General features: G+C 41.3%; 1 protein-coding gene across 2 annotated transcripts in view; it reads right to left on the bottom strand.

The window, feature by feature from the left end:
• LOC147747103 (vitamin D3 hydroxylase-associated protein-like) overlaps nt 1-22,833 on the bottom strand; it is a 349,697-nt gene that overhangs the window by 205,323 nt on the left and 121,541 nt on the right. For both annotated transcript variants that reach the window (XM_086952354.1, XM_086952353.1), the window contains exons 5-7: nt 18,936-19,142; nt 13,040-13,080; nt 8,849-8,973 (exon numbers count right to left, since the gene is read on the bottom strand). In XM_086952354.1, coding sequence (XP_086808480.1) covers nt 8,849-8,973; nt 13,040-13,080; nt 18,936-19,142 — 373 coding nt within the window. The remainder of the gene's footprint in view (nt 1-8,848; nt 8,974-13,039; nt 13,081-18,935; nt 19,143-22,833) is intronic.

Raw genomic sequence — 22,833 nt, 5'->3', positions numbered from 1 at the left:
ATCGCGGACCCGCAATCCACTGCTAATGATGTCACATATTACATCATTCATGACATGGTCAGTGACATCACTGATGACATCACTGATGACATCTCAAATGACATCACTGATGACATCACTGATGACAACACCCAGTGACTGTATGTTTCTGTAAAGTTAAAATATGTCTTACATATTGAAGAATGAGTGGATGTATAAGTGTCTGGATGAAGGATTTAGTAGGTGCATGACTGACTGTATGAGAGAATGATTAAATGTGTCTCACTGAGTGCATGGGTTAGTGATTATTATTATTATTATTATTGCATTTCTTATATAGCGCCAGAATCGACCCCCGTAGGGGTATCTCCGCGCTTGCCTTGGGAACCCGTCCTGGTTTTTTCCCTGTGAGATAGCCCCTACAGGGCATCCCCAGGGTGAAAGCCAGGCATCCCGCCGCGGGGGGCCGTTGTGGAGATTAAGCAAGCTTAATGCCCAGAGTTGCATAGTGTGAACCCATGATTAGGTCAGGCACCGAAGCGAGAATTATCGAGTCCGAGGACATTTGAGCTCAACACCCTGCCGCGTCGGGAATCGAACCCTGGTCCCGGGTCTGACCTCTGCTTCAGGGTCTGCCTGCTCTAACCAGTGAGCCACACTTCTCCAGTGTCTTAATTTGGCAATCATTATTTATGTTCTTCTGTAAACTGCTGCATGTTTAAATCAGTAGCTATATCATTAACTATATGGGTTATTGAATGGTTGCCCAAGTATTTGTATGGGAGACTGAGTATGTGTGTGGGTGGCTGGGAGGTGTATAACTCTGTGCATAGATGTGTGAGCAGTTGATTCCCTATGTGTATGGGTTCAAAAGTGCATGTAGAAACAGCTGTATGGACAGTTGACTGTGTGCATGAGTATATTGGTGAGTGAATGGATATCTCAGTTCTACATGTTAAAGTAAGTACATATGTAAAACACACTCCATGTGAGAGTTGACATATATAAATAACTGAACATAAGAGCCAGTGAATGTGAGAGTGGCTGTATGAATCATTGTGAACTTGTATCAAGGATTGTATAAGAGAGTAAATATGTGTTAGTATATGTTTGAATAAGTAAGATGTGTATAACTGTATAGTTGAGGAAATGGAGGTGGGATTGATTCTTTGCATGACTGACTAGGTGTGTGGGTAACTCCATGGATGTGTGACAGTCTGTGAGTGCCTGTTTACACTGAGTGTATCTAAGGTTATATTAGAGTCTGAAGATGTATTATCACATAAATGATATCATCAGTGATGTAATCAGTAATGTCAAATGAGATGTCAGTGATGTCATCAGTGATGTCATTTGAGATGTCATCAGTGATGTCATCAGTGATGTCATTTGAGATGTCATCAGTGATGTCATCAGTGATGTCACTGACCATGTCATGAATGATGTAACATGTGACATCATTAGCAGTGGATTGCGGGTCCGCGATATATAGTTAGTGCATCTAACTATATATGGAATTTCAATGGTTTTGTGCAAGTAAAATAAGGTTTTTTAAATGCTAATCCCTAACTATATATGGTCTATAACCTATGGTTTTTTCAGTGAATTTTCAAGGTTTTGTAAATGCAAATTCCTAACTATATATGGTCTATAACCTATGGTTTTTTCTGTGAATTTCATTGGTTTTTTAAAAGCTAATATCTATAGCTGTAAAATATATTCTTTATTAAGTGACGTATCACGTAGCCCGTGAGACGCCTCAGGATGCATCGCATAACCGTGACGTATCGTCTCTGCAGCGCAAACCAAACCCAAAACGTAAGCGCGCCAGAACACGCTTAAAGATATATATATATATTTTTTTAACCTTAATTAGACAAAATCCACACGTGCACATATCATAAACGTTCAAAAAACACAATATGTCGGACTCCCGTTACGCTGCCGGTTAGCTGCCCGGTTAACGTACCAGGAAGCACCTTTACCGCGAAAAATCGCAATTTTTTTTTTCACCCCCCAGGGAACTTTAATAGCCCCCTCATCAATCCTAGGGGTTCAGGAGGGGTTTGCCTTACCCCTTTCATTCATTTACACCTTTTTTTTTCCACCTCTTGTCTCTCGATCCCACAGAGAGACAAGATGGCGGCCGCTCCAGACTGTTTACAATGATAACAGCCAATCAGCTTCTCTACGGCGAAAAAAACGGAATTTTTTTTTTTTTTTTTGGGCCCAGCGTGGCTCTATAATATCCCCTCATCAATCCTAGGGGGTCAGAAGGGGTCTACCTTGCCCCTTTCCTTCATTTCCCCCTTTGTTTTGGCCTCCTCTTGTCTCTCGATCCTACCGAGAGACAAGATGGCGGCCGCTCCGGACTGTTTACAATGTTGACAGCCAATCAGCTACTCGTCAGACTCCCGTTACACTGCCAGTTAGCTTCCCGGTTAGCTGCCCGGTTCGCGTACCAAGACGCGTCTCTACGGCGAAAAAATCGGATTTTTTTTTTTTTTTTTTTTGGGCCCAGCGTGACTCTATAATATCCCCTCATCAATCCTAGGGGATCAGAAGGGGTCTACCTTGCCCCCTTTCCTTCATTTCCCCCTTTGTTTTGGCCTCCTCTTGTCTCTCGATCCTACCGAGAGACAAGATGGCGGCCGCGCCGGACTGTTTAGAATGTTGACAGACACCGGAGAGCCAATCAGCTTCGCATCCCAAAGTTCCGATAAGCGAAAAGTACGCGAACCGGATCGCTGCCCGGAGCGCTGTTACAGATATATATCTTGATTTAAACGTTAATTTCTCAAAATCCACTGAAGCACATATATTGAGACCTAGCAAAGGCACATCGGGCTAACAGTCCCTACAATTTTGCCAAGTTTCGTGCAAATCCATTCAGCCGTTCGAGCTAAAAGTGAGGCCAACCGCCCTATGGAAATTAACATGGGAAAAACGCGTTTTGGGACCCCCCTTTTTTCTCGGCCCCCCCTTGACGAAACCCCCCCAAATTTCTAGGAGCTGCTCAGAAACAAAATGTGCCATTTTCCTGAAAATTTCAGCCGATTCCGTCCACAAACGCCAAAGTTATTAGACATAGAATTTTCAGAAATCCCATAGGGAAAAAATCCTAACTATATATACCTACTGGCTATCGCCAGTAGGTAATATATATATATATATATATATATATATATATATATATATATATATATATATATATATATATATATATATATATATCTATCAAATCCACATCCTTTGTAACGCCGGGACACCGTGACAGCGGTGCATTAAGGGGCAAAGGTCCCCCTTTGTTGTATACAGGTCCACAAAACGTAGCAAAGCTACGTAAATGCACTCTCCTTGAAAGATCAGGAATCAAGAAATCCTTAGCAGAGTGCGCTTTTCCAAAAGTTCATGTTTATTTAGAGTGCAGCATCGTGACAATTCATGGAATCAAAAAACCCAACGCGTTTCAGCGAGGAAACTCGCCTTGATCACGGGTAGTTTACAAATCCAATGAACAACATTTAAATAAAGTTTCACCTGGTAAGTGCAACATAAACAAAGGACTCAAAGCTTGTAAATGTGGTGGCCATCTTTGAATGGAGTACACCCATTAGTCACACAATACAAAGAAAAAAATATAAAAAAAAAAAAATATCTGATTCAAAGGCACCAAGTACGCAAATTATATGGCCTAAATGAGCCCATATTATCACATATGTGTCATTATAGAGAAAAATATAAACATATCTGCACTTTTCTTAATTCAGTCAACATTATAACTGTAAATAAACCTGTACTTATAATTCAAATCCACATTATAAGTAAAATTGAAGCAATATTGTAATTGTAAAATTATCGATCACGTGTAAACCCCTAGTGAGGTAATGCATTTACCCTAATCGGTATTACAAGTCGACCAACATGCATAATCGGTCTCTGTTTGACTATCAGTGGCTTCAGTGAATAGTTACGCTGTCCAATTTCACAGTTGACTTTGCAGAAAGGTGCCCAATATATACAGTGCCTTGCATACTTCATTTCCCGCTCGCATTTTCGTCGTAAGCACTAAAACTATCTATGCGGAGTATTTGAATCACACGCCTGTGTATTATTGCGAAAGGCGGTGTGCACTGCTCCGACGAACTTTCGGAACGTTCCGATCTGGCAATTATAAACAAAACGCGACTTCCCCACGCCAACCCGCCAGTAGAGCTACAATCTGGGGGTCATTGGCGAGGGACCTTGGAAGGGAATCACAACTAACGCAGTTGATATCAGTGCGCATTTCCATACAAACAGACAATAACATATGCAGGCAAGAGGGGGGATCCCCACGTGAACTCAAATCATGGAAGAAGAGGCGGAGGCACGGAGAAGATTAAGGGCACAGTCCATGTTTGTACAAACAGCTAATAGCTCTGCTAGCAAGGAGCCGGCACCATCTGGACAAGGACTGGGAAACAAATACCAGAAACTTGAGAAGCTGATACGCAAGGAAATTTCTCGTTGGTGGGAGGCAATTACTCTGGAAAAATATCAGGAAGAGAAGAGAATTCCAAGAGGATTGCGCATCCTAATAGCTCCATCACATGAAGAGCCAGACGTGGAACTAGCAGAAGAATGGGCTGAAAACCTAATGGACTGTTCTAATCGCATGTTATCTATCCTGATTAAACATGCATGGAAGGACAGAATGTCATTGTTGAAGCTGATTGCGGATCTCAAGGATGAACTAATGAAGGAAGATACAACGGAAGGCTTCACAAAGAAAATGGAAGAAATTGACAAAAAGATGGCTAAACACGAGGATGAAATCGTGGCAAAAAAAGAAAGGAAATTCTTACGTGATAAAATTGATTACCAACAATGCCGCATATTTACATTCAGTCGTAAATATGATAACTTACAAAGAAAGGGGGTACAAGCCAACATCGATGCTGTTGGTGCTGGGGCACCAGTCTCGGAGGAGGAAGTGGTGGAGAGTGACGTCTCAGAGGACGGTCAACTACTGGCACCCAAAGATGCATCCAAAAACCTTAACAAGGCTTCCCATTTTCGGGTGGAATTCAAGATGATGAACCAAACTACGCAGCAACAAAACTGGCAAATAGACAGGGGCCGGGGACAAGGAAGAGGATTCAGAGGAAGAGGCAGAGGAAGAGGCAAACCTGGAGAAAGTACAACAAAGAACAACGGCCAGTCAGGAGGGGCGGCTGGAACAAGTGGATCAACAACAACCCCAGTGGGAGTGAAAACACGGGGTCAAAAGAAAACACGAGGAAAATGAATCAACGCAATGTGGTAAACCTTTCATCCCATATCCTAACTAAAGTAGAATATGATGTTTTACAATTTGGCTTATCCTTTTGCCCCTCGGCAAATTTCAACTATTCGCAGGAACGAATAGATTTGTTTAAATTCACTAGAAAGCTACGTTTACACAAATGGAACAAACTCAAAGTGAAAAACACATCAATGACTGCTTCAAACATTGAACCAGCTAGTGAAACTATTGGTGAAATAGAGTCACTTATTGCTATGAAGGATTTGGAGTTTGGTACACCTGTAAATACTCCTAATAATGCTACCTCTTTGGGCTATAGAACAGATCTGAATTGTCCAAATCATTTCAAATCTAAATCGACCTTTAATCCAACCATACCTGCCTGCAGTATTGACACCTTTGAAACCCTTGTCATTAATGACCTTAAAAACTTGGCCAAAAACAAATGCTGGTTCAAAGATAATCTGAGTAAAGCAGAAAGAGTAGCTATAAAATCTCTGGAAGAAGATCCCTCCATTGTCATTCGTCAATCTGACAAAGGGGGGAATGTGGTTGTGATGAATGTTAATGACTACATTAATGAGGGCAACAGACAACTTAATGTAAAAGAGTGTTATGAAATCTCGTCTTTACAACAGATTGAAGTAAGCAATAACAAATATTTTGAAATGTTAACAAACTGGCGGACAAATGGTATCATCGAATGGGATGAGTACTCATTTTTGTTAAACAGACATCCGAAAGTGGCAGTTTTATATTTACTGCCTAAACTACACAAAGACTCAAAAAATCCCCCTGGCAGGCCAATAGTATCTTCGATTGGTTCCCTATTGGAGAACACGTCAAGATACATTGACTACTTTCTGAGACCTTTTGTTGAGAATGTACCTTCGTACTTAAAAGATAGTAGGGATTTTATTAATAAAATCACCAACTTTGATTGGCAGGAAGGCTATCTTCTTATCTCATTAGACGTATGCAGTTTGTATACGTCTATTAGACATGAGGATGGTATTGGAGCATGTTGGAAATTCTTGTGCACCAGGTCTATCTCTTATCTGAATCATTCTGAGATGATAATCCAAATGATCAGATTTTGTCTGGTACACAACTTTTTCGTCTTCAACGATGTCTATTTCAGACAACGACAGGGGACGGCGATGGGAACTTGTTTTGCTCCCAGTTTTGCTAATCTCTTTATGGCGGACTGGGAGCAGCAAGTAGAGAGGACTCATCCAATGTACCGTGGCCATGTGAAAATGTGGCTACGTTACATTGATGATCTTTTCATCATTTGGGATGGTACACAGAGTGAAGCTGAAACGTTTGTAGCGGACCTGAATGGAAATGATCTTAATATCAGACTAGAGGGTCACATGGACACCCAGAAAATGGTTTTTCTGGATCTACAGGTAAAAGTTCTGAAGGGTAAACTTAAGACCTCCTTATACCGGAAGGAAACTGCTGGTAACACACTGTTACACGCAGACAGTGGCCACCCCAAAACCTTGATTAAGAGCATTCCATTTGGAGAATTCCTCCGGGCTCGAAGGAATTGTAGCACGGATGAGGACTTCATGATTGAAAGCACTAACATGAGAAAGCGCTTTGTTGAAAGGGGATACCAATCCTCAATCATAGATGCTGCTTTCAAGAAGGCCAGTGTAATCAGCCACCAATCCCTGCTTACGTCCAATACATGTCCTGAAACTACTAAAACAACAGAAGTAGTTAGGCATATTTCCACCTACCATTCCAAGTCATGGCAAGTATTTAAGACCTTTAAACGCCATTGGAATGTATTGAGAACTGAACCTACTCTGATTGAAGTCCTAGGTGAGAATCCCAGCATGACATACAGGAAAGCTCATTCCCTGAAGGATAAACTGAGCAAAAATGAGGTAAGCATGACCACAAACAAACCCAGTGATATTAAGGGCTTCTTTACTTGCATGAAATGTAAGGCCTGCAGGTACAGTCAAAACATCAAAAAAGTCTTTTTTCCTGTAGAAGCGGTTGAGAAACCGATTAATAAACACCTAACATGCCTATCTGAATACTGTGTGTATGTTCTGACATGCCCATGTGCTAGAAAGTATGTAGGGAGCACAATGTTCCCTGCAAAGAAACGTGTTCTTGAACACATGAGATCCATTGAGAACAAGGATCAAACTTCGCCCATCGCACGTCATTTCGAGGAACAACACAAGAGCAACTGAAATCTGCTCAAGTTCTTCGTTATTGACAAGCTCCCTGCCATGAAGAGAGGTGGAGACAAGATCCGCAGATTAAGGCAAATGGAGAACAGGTATATCATTGAGCTCGACACCCTGATGCCTAGAGGTTTAAATTCGGAGGAGGAAATGAAATGGCATCTAGGAGACTGTTGAGAAGTGTTAACTGGTTCTGTTTACCTACCTCTTTGCCTTAGGATATGACTATTAATGCAATTGTGTTTTAGCCCTGAGTTTTGTTAGTGCCTTCTGCTGTTTTTAATCATTTTGTGTAATTGTAATTTTGTTTCATCACCGTCACTCACTTAGTTTAAAACTCTTAGCTTAAACTATTAGTCTCTGCGATTGCATGATATAGATTCTGACTTGCACCTTCTCCTTTCCTTTGTGTCTCTTTTATAGGTACTGACTGGGTATGATGCACAGTGAGAGACATCCATCTAAGCCGCTTTCGACTTGGATTGACACGAATGACTGCCTTAAACGTATTAACTCACTTGGGATTCCATATGTAGTATGCAAGGCACTGTATATATTGGGCACCTTTCTGCAAAGTCAACTGTGAAATTGGACAGCGTAACTATTCACTGAAGCCACTGATAGTCAAACAGAGACCGATTATGCATGTTGGTCGACTTGTAATACCGATTAGGGTAAATGCATTACCTCACTAGGGGTTTACACGTGATCGATAATTTTACAATTACAATATTGCTTCAATTTTACTTATAATGTGGATTTGAATTATAAGTACAGGTTTATTTACAGTTATAATGTTGACTGAATTAAGAAAAGTGCAGATATGTTTATATTTTTCTCTATAATGACACATATGTGATAATATGGGCTCATTTAGGCCATATAATTTGCGTACTTGGTGCCTTTGAATCAGATATATTTTTTTTTTTTATATTTTTTTCTTTGTATTGTGTGACTAATGGGTGTACTCCATTCAAAGATGGCCACCACATTTACAAGCTTTGAGTCCTTTGTTTATGTTGCACTTACCAGGTGAAACTTTATTTAAATGTTGTTCATTGGATTTGTAAACTACCCGTGATCAAGGCGAGTTTCCTCGCTGAAACGCGTTGGGTTTTTTGATTCCATGAATTGTCACGATGCTGCACTCTAAATAAACATGAACTTTTGGAAAAGCGCACTCTGCTAAGGATTTCTTGATTCCTGATCTTTCAAGGAGAGTGCATTTACGTAGCTTTGCTACGTTTTGTGGACCTGTGTATATATATATATATATATACATTTAGTGTTGACCAACTTTAGAGAAAAGGGCCAAACTAGAATGAACTAGAGGTCCACAGTATATAGGTAGGTATATTGATTGTCTTACTTTCTCATTGAAGGGGATTGGAGGCACAGTATTGTCCAGGTGGAACATATCCTCGCACAGGAGAGCTTGCATACACAGTACCAGGCTATCCACATCCCTTGCCATTGGACCAATCATGAGTTGCACTAAGAATAAAGAACATAACAATAGTTACAATAATTAATGAGATGCTGTATATAAGTCATAAGTGAGGGATTCAAATTAGTAGTAGCTGCAACATGCACTAATTGGTTTTCTGCCCAATTACTTATGATGATCCACTCAGACCTTTGCTCTCGCTACCTATGATTTGTCAAAACCCATTGCACTTTAATTATTTAAAATGTCTTGATTTGTTGTTTCCATCAAAGTCCATGGACCGCCAGACCCATGGTGGCAGTCGTCCGTCCACCGGAAAAAGACTCTGAGTCTGTTCGGTGGTGGCCTGCCGGCTGCACCAGGGAACCTCCATTCCCTAGCCGTGGCACAGCTGAGGGGCAATGAAATATGCTTAGCGGAACAGGCGCAGTCCCACCAAGCATATTAGGAGTTCTTCCACCACCAGCCGTTTCATGGTGATGACCCCCCATGCCCTACACTGCCATGTTATGCCCCATTGTCTGCTTGCACTCCCAGTTCCAGCATGGACTTGCCTGTCCATGCTGTGCTGGAACAATTTTGCCCTTCCCAATCTGGTGCTCTTTTTCAGGACACCGCTGTGGGAAAGGCAAAAGGACCGTCCGCCTGCACAAGTTGAATTAGGCAGGCGTTCCCTGCGTGGCTTTGGCGGTGTTGTGCCGGCAGAGAGCCATCGCAGCACCGCCAAAGTCGCAATAAGGCCCTTAGTTAGGACTACAACAATGATTAACTATGGCTTGCTTCAGATACATGTTATAACATGACTGTTTTCTCCAGTTGCGTCATGGATCGAGGCTTTGTGAGTGACGTGTTTCTCAAGTTTCCACATCATACAAATGATTTACTGAATGGTACATTCTCAGGATCTTACAATAAAGATACCTTATTGTGCCATGGAATCTTGAACATTGAACGGAGAAGCTTGTTTTATTACGCAATGCCTTGTAGAAAAATGTAGTTATGGGACCAAACGTGGAAGGAGGTTCCGGATGGCCTCCTAGAGTAACTCATTAATCATGACACTGTGGCAATAGGAATTAAGTCCGAGCCCCTATGGATCCACAAGACAGTGATACTAGATTTGAAGATCTACAGCACTGGGCTGGATGAATGTGGTCATTCAATGTCCAACTTTCATGTTAAGAATATCATAGGAAACCTCATCTCCAGGGAAGAACCACACCTGGGAGAACTAGGTCAGAGTCTAGCTACATTAATCTTAAATAATTGATCCAATGCTGGTAGGTGTGGTGGCAACATTGTATACACCATCCTCCAAAAAGATGTGGGGATGCAGCATAATTCATGAAGTTGTAATGGCTTTCACAACATTGTTGAAGTCTCAAAACTGCCATCTTAGAAGGCACAGCTTCTTCAAAAGGGAATTTTTAGGATGGTGTGTGCCGGATGTAAAAAGTTTCTTTTTTCTGCTCAGGAGAAAATGTATGGCTGGGTTCCTCAACCAACATGCTTACTAAAAATAATATATATATATATTATCCCCAATTTTTGGGATGTTATAATCAGGAATACCCTTTTTGGAAGCAAATACATCATAAAGTCGTCATGCTGACGTGCTGACTCTGCTTCCCCAGTGATAATGTAATTGGAAGTGTCAGCCCCGCTCTATCAATTGAAAGTTATAGTGAGAGTCTGAATGATAAACATAGTGATCCAAATATGTCTGTAGGTGCAATTTGGGAAAGTCTGACCAGCAACCGGTTACTGGCTTTTTTTGACAGACACCTGTTTGCAGTGATTAGTTTCACTGAGGCAATTACCAAGTGGGCCCAGCACCAGTAAAGCAATAAGTAACCTAGAGAAGCAGACATGTTATTGAGCCATAGGCTTGGTGTGGCATTACGACAGATGTCCTAAGTTGACTTGACCCTCTTCTATAATCCTCTTCCTGAGCACACTGGAAAACTATGCTGTTTAAACCTTGGTCAAATGTGCTGTTAGCGACATAGTTTAAGTAAGGTCATCCACCATTGAACACCTATACATTGTAGATTACCATGGTTTGCCCAGATATATAAAATCAGATCCTCTACTAACTACACAGGAGTACCTCCTCACAACATCATTAGGTCCCTACACCAAAGTCACTGCACCATGTTGACAACTAAATTCACTGCCATTTAATAGGGAAATGCAATAAGAAATTTGAAATAAGTTAATCTGTTTAAAATTAAGATAAAAAGAGACAAATATCTCACCTTTCCTCCTTAAACTATAGTCTTTTATTTAGTAAAAAAAGAAATGTTCATTATACTAAGGACTAAATATATGAAATGATATTTAAATTGATCAAAGATTTTTGTTATTACTTGATTTTGGATTAAAATGATTAATTAATTTTAGTTAATGAAAACATTATATTTAAGGATCAGAATTAGGTATAGGTATGAGGACAACATTTAAAATCAATAACTATAATAAATACAATAAGTTAAAATAATGGAAAGATATTAAAAGGTTAGGCTTAATGTGAGGATAAGGATAAATATGAATAATAATAAATTTAAATTAATGTATTAAAAATAAATAATGGTTAGTTTAGGGTTTGGATCAGAACTAGGATAAGAATACAACATTGAATAAATTAAATTGGATAAAAAAGTAAGTATAGGTATAAAGATCACTTTTACAATAAATAACATTTAATTTACATTAAAAGCATTAGAATTACAGTAATGAACAAAATGGCTAATAACAACAATAACACAAACTTAGCAAAAATGGAAATGGAAGTGTGGTCCATGTAGTGTGGTTGAGTAGTGGTAAAAATCATTAATAATTTCTGGACTTATGTAGTTATCATAAATGTAGTGATCACAATTTAACGGCTTTTATATGTAGTGCTTGTGGATCCAGTAGCATACAACCCTCCTCCACTGGGTTTATCATTTGTCATGCTACCAGCCAAAAATAGGGTACTGGAGTGGATGCTCAGTAGAGGTGGCTGATCTGTTACTATTACAGTAGCGCCAACCCCAAGAAAAAACCTAATTTGGCAGTCTTTCATGGAAAGCAATGCAGGAGTCCATGAAATGCTGGGATAAAATCATACAGCATTTAGCAAACACTTGCAATGTGGGTCCTGACAATGCTGCTCCAGTCCGCTGAAAGGCCCTAGTTATGTTCAATGAAACTCCATAATACTAAAGGTGCCTCATAGAATTCCCATCACAGAGTTTTTCTCTTGAGGTGGGTCTTGCATTGGTAGAAAGAGCCCCACCAACATGGGTGCTTTCCTCCACCCTGTCAGATAGAGCATTCATTGCAGAAACTAAAGTATATGATCCCAGTGTCTTAAATCAAAAAGAATAGTCTTCAGTGGCTCATAAATAAAGACTGAGGGGCAGTTTTACAAGAACAGGTGCATCTATGCCTATTAGCAGAGATGCGTCAGTGAAATTGTGTGACGGAAAAAAAGCCTTGCGCAACCGTGGATGCGTCACATTTACAATGCGGCACACCGTGGCGGAAGGAGAGACAGATGCGTGACTAATCTTTTGGTGGAAAGGCAGAACATTGCTGGAGTCATGTCTCAAGCACGACGCAACTCCAGCAATGGTCAGGAATGGCTATTCCTATCATGCTGCGTCACTCATTATGCCTGCGTCAAGCAGGCGCAAGGTTTTGACACAGTGTTGTCGCAGAAGTGATGTAGTGAAATCTTGTACATTTCACTGCGTCACTTTTATGAGGCTTTCTCACATGGGAATGCCCGCCCTGCAAACATTACACCTGATGCAGGTATAATGTAGCACAGGGCTTTACAACGTGACGCATCTCCATAGATGCGTCACTTTGTAAATATGTTGCAATGTGGTGAATTGTTTATGACACTGCTGCATCACAGAAGTGACGCAACAGCGGTGTAAAGCTGTTGCTATGGACTTGTAAATCTGCCCCTCCGAAGTCAAGACACCCCTGGCAATAAATAGAGTAAAATTCATGCTGTCAAAAAAAAAGTATAAGCAAGGATAATGTGTATGGGACTAGATGCAAAATTAATTTTCCTACTGGACTGATTCATGATAGAGCAATGAGCAAATAATACTATACCTGATGACAATCCATAAACAGGTGAACCAATTCCTTTTACACTGAGTAAAAAAGGGAAACATGTCAATTAGCATACATTAAATGGTAGTACCCAGAATAGCAGGGCACCATAGACATACTTTGCTGAATCTATCTTTAACAGCAAATACATCTTTATTAGAGCATAACCAAGTTAGTCCTGTATTTAGATTTGTATTCAGTGCAACAACATGCCTGTTAAAAGTAGCTTGACCTTCTGTTTTTGTCTGCAGACATGGTAGATGATGACAAAAGTAGTCAAGAAACCAAAAGCAATGCCCTAACATGATTAATTAGCATACTGATTAAATGTATGGTTTTCCGCAAAATCTCTGGCATTTGAGAAAAAAAGGATAGATGAATTTAAAGCAAAAATTAAAGCGGCTATTTGGAGTGCTGTTTTACAATAACCATTATAAAGAAGGAACATGGACCAAGATAATAAACCACTGCACTTTAATTTCACTTTATTCAGTTGCCTTTAGTCTTGGTGGATTTTTCACATGTAATTGTAAATTGGAATTGTATTTATATAGTAGTAATATACCTGACGAGGCGTCAAATCGCTTTTTGACAAGTAGCACGCTACTCTGGAACCCAAAGGGATTAGTGGTGGATTAGTATGGGGAAGAATGAGTATAGTATTAGTATACAGAAGTACAAGTTAATTTCAGTGGAGGACATGTGAGGCTGTTAGTTGAATTGAATAGAGTAATGGAAGGAAAGAAGAGGGATGAAAATGTTCATTGGGAGATCATAGTAGTAAGTTGATATCTGGAATGAGTAAAGGAGATATGGAGCAACGAAGAGCCTGTAGAAAGGTATTAGGGAGAAAGAGAATCAGTCGAAAATTAGTTTTTGGATGAGTCAAAGGAGAGATAACATGAGGGAGAATTCAGTAGGGTTGTTTGGGAGATTATAGTAGTACATTGATGTTTGGGGTGAACCAGGAGGTGTAGAGGACGGAGAAGTCAAGTAAGGGTTATTTTGGAGACCATAGTAGTAGAAAGGGTTGGTGTGGGAGAGTGAAGATAGAGAATACATTCATAGAGGTGTAGGGTGATGGTTGGACAGAGTAAAGTTTTCTAAAGAGTAATTTTTTTTCCTTGTACAATAGGACTAAAATAATAAATATATAGATACACGGTTGCATAGTAAGGGAATATATGTGAAGCAAATATGATATATGGAGAATTGTATGTTTTGCTTTTGTGAATTAGTGAGAGGAGATATTGATATAGTGCTTTTTTATGAACAATTGTATGTGTAGTACTGCTGGTGAGTGGTATTTGAAAAGTACAAGGGTGGTGATGTGTTTTGGAGACAAGTATGTGGTGGGTAGGAGGGGATGGACACAAGTTATGAGAGTTAGTGTTAGATTTGATCACTGGAATAGGTAATGTGTGTGGTGGAGTGTCATTTAAGGATTGTATGGTTGTGTGTAATTAGTTAAAAAAGGCAAGTGTTTGTGGATGGGGTGATGGAAGGCTGAGTATAGGTTTTGTCATGATAAAGGGGGATCTTTTAAGAGCAAGTAGAGGATAGAGCTGGTGTTTTGTTCGAACAAAGAGTGTGAGTCTGGATGCACTGATGGTATGTATAATTGGCTCTGTGTTGTGTTGGTGATGTGTTAGTGATATAGGACAGAGTTGTGTTTTGTGTGAGAATGTAGGTGTGATAGTGTTGCCGTTGGGGTAAAATTGTGTGTAGGTATGGTTTGTGGGGTTTTGTAGTGGTTCAATGCACATTGAAATCCGAATGAGGTTTGTTTTTGGTGCATGAGTAGAATGCCTTTGCTGATATTGTGTTTGGATGTTTGCAGATGCAGAGGGCTTAAGGTGGTAGCTCATAAATGAAAATTGTCCAGCATCTCTGGCCCTAGGGCTGACCCAAACAGGCAACTGCCCTGGTCTACTCTGCCCTCAGCCTCAATGCCCTGAGCCCTTGAAATTGTCCTATTGGCGAATGGAACCCTAGCCCTAACCAAGCAGAACACTAACCCTAAACCCTAGAGCCAAAGGGCGACCTTGCCCTATTAACCAATCACAACAATCCCAGCACTAGCAGCCAATCAGAGCCAAAACCCGGATCCCCAAGTCCAATAGGAAACCCTAGTCCTAGTAGCCAATCAGAACCCTACCCCAAACAGCCTATGCAGCAGCCCCTCTGACAACAAGAACCACATACAATAGCTCTCAGCACTTGTGAACTACGCAGCACCAAGCTTTTATTTGACATCTACAAAATGGTAACACCACATCTATGCATTCTGAGCACACTCATAAGCATGAAATACTTCAGACCGGAAGTTGAATAGTAGTAAAGTAATTACACTACTAGAGATTTGAGACCTGCCTGCTACTAACCCAAAGGTGTGAAAGATTAAGCAGATTTGGAAGATATCAGAATTAAATCTATGTGTTGTTGTTCAAGAATACATACTTTCCACCCATTGTTGGGTGTCTGGGACCTTGGAAAGAAGGGAATGAAAGGTAAGTGGAGAAAAGAGGCTTAAGGCAAATAAAATCACAGGGAAGGCAGGTATACACAATTGTGCATAGTAACACTTTATGTAGGAAATTAAAAGGGGATCCCAGTCAAAATTAGGCAATAGATGTTCTGGGTCAGTTCTCTTACATCATCTCTTTATCACAGATGGACCTGTCAACTTACCCTGTACCTCCATGTTTCATGTGACATCAGCTCACTTCCTATGATCATCAGTTGAAGCGCTGATATTACATGGTGAAAAGAAGGTGAGCAGGAAATCAATACATAGAGTAGGTGCTAGGATTCTTCTTAGCAGGTTAACACCCTTAGAAAAAACAACTCTCTGTGGTCCCAGCCTCTCCATGACCTTTGAGAAAAGAACTCAAGGCACTGCCCTCTTCCAGCTTGACCACACCTCGCACATGGAATTTTTTTTTTGAATGTTTGAGGTTGGCAGGCCTGGTGAATTTATTTTTGTCAGTCTCTTGTGGGCTAATTTTCAGTTTTGTGATAACTTTAAATCTGTTGAAAATGTATGAAAGGAGTGGTAATAACTCATTTGGAAGATTGTAGGGCTGATGGAGTTCTCCTGACAGATTGGCCACTTCCAAAGTTGTAAACGAGAGCGTATGGTAGAAGCTCAATCAACGAATATAAATACGGTTGAACAGAGCTAAAAAACTACAAATATGGTGGACATTGTGGCCGCTCGACGTAACAAGTAAATTGGAATTAATTTGCTAATTAAGGATAGTTAGTGCGCCTATAAAAACCAGGAACACACGCCACTTACTCATTCGAGCAAGGGGAGAGAGGACGTGTCGACCGCTACGGAGTTCATGCGATGCGGTAAGGAGCCACAAAGGATAGTGAAATAACGTGTGTTGAGTGATGGATTTAGAAGCAAGGACACGGGGAGTTTGAGTCCTGTTATCTGTATGGGTATTTTGTACCGCTCAGGATTCCGAAACCCGGATTTATACTGTAATGGAGCAGCTGGCAAGCTACCCTAACATAAATTTTGTAGTGGAGTATCTAGCAAGCTACCCTTACATAACAATAAGATCAGGTTTGATTAAATAGAACTGTTACCAATCCATGGCATACAAACAATTTTTTTTTCTTTTGTGAACCTTTGTAAATTAAGCAGAACTCGTGTATTATCAAGGTTCATTTCGGAGGATGCTCCGAATGATACAGTTCTTCTGAAGAAGATTAGCCAAATAAATTGCCTGAAAGGATATGGTACTTTGAATAACCATTTCACATTGCCAACCTTGTTGTACAGGCACAATAACCTAGACTGTGTTAGCATATGTAAAGGAAATATATAAACTGAGACTGGTGTTTTACTATCATAAACACCAGGGACTGATATATCGATATCTAAATTTTTTGTCTAGGACACTGCACTAAAAGAGAATAGCTACTCAACTGGACATCTATTCATGGGGCAACACCTCCATCAAAATAAAAAGCAAATAACTTTGGAGGATTGACCAACGTAAACGGTATGTAGGAACTCTTCGCGGACGACTATATTACATCTGTTAAAGTAAATAAATGCAAAATTTCTCTCCATATCAGAGGAGAAACAAATACAACTTTAATTGATTTTTTGCAGACTGGGTTAAAATCAATAGAACCCCGCATGAACTAGTGCTGATCAGAAGGTGTGCAATTGATAAGGACACCCATAAGATCCTCTCCCCCTTTTAAAGTAAGTGTACCGGGAGTAAAAGAAATGTTGTCATTTATTTGAATTAGATCATGAATAATTGATCATGGCTTCTTTCTATTCTGTTTTTTAGAATGTTTATCTAGAAATACATTCTAAACCAGAGGACCTATAGACACCCTGTCTCCCAGGGTGTGGAACCCCATAAAATTGAAGGCCCCACTATAATTCTTTAGCAAGTAAGATAATACTCTTTTGCTAACATTGAGACACGCGGCAAACCTGCACACTATTCTGTACTGTATCTTGTATTCACCTAAAAATATATGATTTTAACTGTATGTATTTGTTTTTAGATTGAAGAAACATGGGGGCAGATTTATGAAGGGCTTGCGCCATGTTTACGCCGCCGTTGCGTGACGCAACGGCGCGGAAACGTGGCGCATCCCTGCACCCTATTTACAACGTGACGCATCTAGCAGATGCGTCACGTTGTACAGCACTGCGCCATGAGGAGGCGTTCCTGCGCATGGGGGGGCGTTCCTGCGCAGGAACGCCTCTTGAAAGTGGCTGAGTGATATCTATGAGATTTCACTCAGTCACTTTCAGGGCAATGCTGCGTCAAAACCCTGCGCCTGCTTGAAGCAGGCGTAAGGCTTGAGGCAGCATTGAAAGAATAGGCCCCCCCAGAGCATTGCTGAAGCTGCGTCGCGCTTGCGACGCAACTCCAGCAATGCGCCACATTTCCGGCACAGATGCGTCACGCATCTGTGCCGTTTTTGCCCCATGGTGCGCCGCATCATAAATGCGGCGCACCATGGGTGGCTTAGCTGTGGCGCACTGTGGCGCATGTTAACTGGCGCATCCCTCGGGATGCGCCAGTTAACATAAATCTGCCCCATGGTTTTTAAATAAGTCTGTCCTGAGGAAGGTGTTGTAAATTCTGTAAAGCACCGAAACGCGTAGACAAAAGGACTCACTATGGCATCATTTTTATAAATGGTTTTGTTAAAAATTGTAGAATCCATGTATTTTTTTGTATGAAATGATTTTAATTATAACAAGTGTTACTAAATTGTGTGCAATAGATATATTGTGATTTAATTCAATGTGTTTTTATTAACTAAATGTTACAAATGCATTTATATGAAAAAATCTTTAAAAAAAAAAAAAAATCGTGAAACGAAAGATACTGTAGGTTTTTGTGCATATATAAATCACCCGTGTCAATCTATAACATTAGAAAGTTATAGTAGGTTGTACTTCATAAACACTAAAGAGTGACATTAATGTGTAGCCTCTTTGGCTACAAACTTGAAGTTAAACATACAGAAAGGAACCCCCCCTTTTTTTACTTCCTGACTCATGTCATCCTCCTATAATGGTACTTCAATAGTTGTCACCCAAGCAACAATGGCAACACCTAGACACATCTTTCATTCTTAATTTGCATCTCTGTATCACAAAATTCACTATATTTCATTGCACATTTCTTTACCCTCTTTGAAGATGAGAATCAGACAGAAAACTTCAGCAGATTGTTCATGGGGACTGTGACGCAATAATTCTGTGCATAAAATGTGCATTGAACATAGCAATATTATCTTTAGCTGTTTAATAATCACTTTGAGATTTTTGATAAATAAATAAATACAATTCTAGAAAATTGAATCTGGTATGTTCATACAATGTTTAGGTTTGGTTGCATACCTCAGTCTCGCTAATGTCGGTTTTAACCCACACAGTCCACAGAAACTTGAAGGAACCCGGATGCTGCCAGCAATATCAGAGCCGAACCCTAATATTGATCCCCCGCCTCCAATCAGAGCACCTTCCCCTCCGGTGGAGCCCCCTGGGGTCTTTTTGTGGTCCCAGGGGTTGACTGTTTGCCCGTTTATAGGGTTACTGCATTCAAAGCTGAGTAAAAGCATAAAAACATGTTATTTGAAGAAAATTTGAAATAATTCAATTTCAAGGTTTTACAGATGATACACTGTTCATGATGACATCATTTAGGCCCTATTTAACATGCTTGGAAACACTTCTTTATAGAAGATGCTGTCCTTACAAACTGTGAAGTCAAACCGAATCGTTATAATGGTGAACAAGTACCATAGAACAGGAAACTAAAAGTACGTGTTACAAGAAAGATGCTTAAAATGCAAGGCGAATGTAAGCAAACACCAGGACTCAATTTAAAGTAGTGAGGCTTAAGACGAAGGGTGAGTCTTCAATTTATAGTTAGACAGGTTGTTTTTGTTGAAGATGCGGCTGCCTGGTACTTTGAGTGAAATTGTCCATTCTCTTGGTTTGCAGGTTCTGGAATGACATCTATCTAAATATCAGATTTTGATCCTAACTCTCAGAAACACTGAATCTTTTTTTAGCACTCTGGGCAGAATAGATGGTTGTCCACTGATGTTCTCCCTAAGCACCAAAATGTCATTTTTATTCAGTAACTTCGGGTTGATTAATATATTGGCGGTAAGCATACTCCATTGCAATGGCGACAGAGTATGCTTACCGCCAACATAATGATCTGCCCGCCAAATTTAGATTGAGCAGACCACAGGTATATTCAGGGCAGAGACTACTCCATCTCTGCTTGATTAAATCCTTGGACAGCCTTGTGGAGTAAAGGACCATTGAAGGTAGACCTCTAATTACGGAAAGGGGCAAGGAAAAGTGAAAACTGGTAAATGCTCCCCTGGCCACGGGAGAGGACTCCCATGGCCAGGGGGAGCATTTTCTTCTTATATTTTCAAACAAAAAATTCTGCTTAGGAATTTTCCTTTTGGAAATAAAAAAGAAAACTGTTTGGTGCAGGGCTCAGTTACATTGAAGGATCCCTGAACCAAATTGCAAAACGCATTAACAGGAACCTCTGTGATGGCGGTTCCTGTCAGTGCTTTAGGAAGTCACCTTTTGCTTGTCCATCGTTTCTAAATCTGTCAGACGGTACCTTCATCAGGGCGACAGAGTAATTTAGTCCTTTGCCCTGGCAGAGCAATGGCCTGTCTGCCTAATTCTAAATCTGGTCCTTAGTTCTGCAACTAAGTGACACCCTACCGTATGCTGCCTTACAGAAACATTGCCCTGGGCAATTATCAGCCGTTGCAGGTAAGAGAGGTGGGGCCGGCTGGGGGAGGGGTGGGTTTGAGAGAGGACCACAAGAGAAAATTAAATAAATGATTAATTTTCCCTTGTGGTCGTCTCTCGAAATCCCCCCATCCAGCTTAACTTCCCCACCGCTCTTACTTGCAGCGGCCGCGGCTGGCAATTATATAATTAAATGAGCACAAATATTCATCTCTTCAAGGTGGACTTTTTTGACACTCAATAAAGAAGTCTCCCTGAACACTGACCACTGGCCTGGTAAACAGGAACCCTCTCTTCTTTTCCACTCTTACTGTTGTACATTACTCTTGAATCACTCCATGTTCTTTGGAATCTGCAGGCAAGTTAGCAAGTTTCAAATGGGTGGAGCATTTTTCCCCTAGTGATGTTACCTTGCTTTCATCACAATTAATAGATGTTCCCCCAAAAATACTCAAGATAAACTATTTTTATTGCACTTTGCAGTATGTTTAGAAACATTTCACATTTTTACGATGGCTGCTGCTGGTGTCAAATCTTGTCATTAAATAGCACAAAATGCCACTTTTGCTTCAGTATACCACCTTTCCTGTGTGACTTACACCAATGGGACTGCAATTGAGGTCCATGTCAGCCCTATAATCTCTGGCTGGTGCCCCATCAGCACAAAAAATGATGGATTGGAATGTGGCCTGAGTGATTGCCAGTGGCTGAGATTAATTCAAGCATTCCACCCATCACCTTGTTGTTTTTGAACTTTCTAAAAGTGGCATTTCCAAAATAGTAATGAAAAATCCGACTTTACCATTAAAGATAGTTTATCATTACAATTTTAAAGGTACCAAACATAACATATCTACCTATGAGAGGGGTAGGCACTAGTGAAAATGAATATGGAAGTATTTTTACTACAAAGACACACACCATGTTTAGGGGTGTAAGCACAAGCACTTTAGCTACAAGATCACTGCAAGGACCGCACCAACGGAGTAGGAGGTAGAATCGCCATCGTCCACAGGAACACTCTGAAAGTCTTGACAATCACCGACGACACCATCAGCACCGCCAAACAACTGGACTTCCAGATTCACACCGATCCCAACACCACTCTCAAAGGAACCCTCGCCTACAGACCCCCGGACCCCGACCACAGTTCAGCGACTCCATCACCGACTTCATCAGCACAAACGCCCTCGCCTCCACGGACTACATCCTACTCGGGGACCTGAACTTCCACTTTGAGAACAACAACGACACCAACTCCACCACCCTGATCGACAACCTCACCCGGAGCCCACCCGCAGACCTGACCGACCCCGCCTCTGCCGCTCGCGACCTCAGTCAATGGATCAACGACTGCGCCTACACCCTCTCCCCACTCAAGAAGCCCTCCAAGACCCACACCTACAAGAAAGCCAGCTGGTTCAACAGAGACCTCCAGGCCTCCAAGCAAACCTGGCGAAAGCTGGAAAAAAACTGGATCTGCAAACGTACACCGGAAAGCTACACAGCCCACAAGAATACCACCCACAGACACCACCACCTCATCAGATCCACCAAAAGGGCTTCCTTAAAAGACTGCCTAGACAACAACGCACACAACAGTAAAGTGCTCTTCAACATCGTGAAGGAACTCTCCAACCCCAACACTCCTTCGCAAAACCTGTACGACTCGCTGGCCATCTTCTTCCATCGCAAGATCGCAGACATCCACAACAGCTTCAATGCCGTGACCACCCCGGCCACTGAGACCCCAGCTCCCACGACCATCACCCGCACCAACCGCCTGCTATCCTGGATGGTATGCAACGGTTAGCACGCATTTTTAACAACGCGCTACTGTTACCACGGTACTTTTACCACGCAAGTCGATACAACGACTTGCGCTGGGGGGCGCTCCAGGATAGTAAATAGATTAAATTACCATCCAACTCCTTTCCCTAGAGTCCACGGGGACTGGAGTTGGAATAGTAATTTAAAAAATTTACTATCCAGCGCCCCTCCTCGCAAGTCGTTGTAACGACTTGTGTGGTAAAAGTAGCGTTGTAACGGTACGCGTTGTTAAAGTACGCGTGGTACCGTCATATATCCATCCTGGACCAACATCAACGATGACGACACCATCAAGATCATGAACACTGTCCACTCCGGATCCCCGGCAGACCCCTGCCCACACCACAACTTCAACAAAGCCAGCAGCACCATCACACCCCATCTCCGGAAAACCATCAACATCTCCTTCAAGACTGCGACCTTCCTGGAGAGCTGGAAGCACGCAGAGATCAACGCCTTATTCAAGAAACCTAAGGCGGACCATAAGGACCTCAAGAACTTGCGACCCATCTCCCTAATCCTGTTCCCGGCGAAGGTCATCAAAAATGCCGTCAACAAACAACTGACCAGCTTCCTCGAGGAGAACAGCATCCTGGACCTGTCCCAGTCCGGGTTCCGCAGCAACCACATTACCGAAACTGCCCTCATCGCCGCCACCTATGACATCAGGACCCTGCTA

Source organism: Lissotriton vulgaris, chromosome 1_1 (assembly GCF_964263255.1).
Source record: "Lissotriton vulgaris chromosome 1_1, aLisVul1.2, whole genome shotgun sequence".
NCBI lineage: Eukaryota > Metazoa > Chordata > Amphibia > Caudata > Salamandridae > Lissotriton > Lissotriton vulgaris.
The sequence above is the reverse complement of the archived record's forward strand: the minus strand, read 5'-3'. Positions and strand labels throughout refer to the sequence as shown.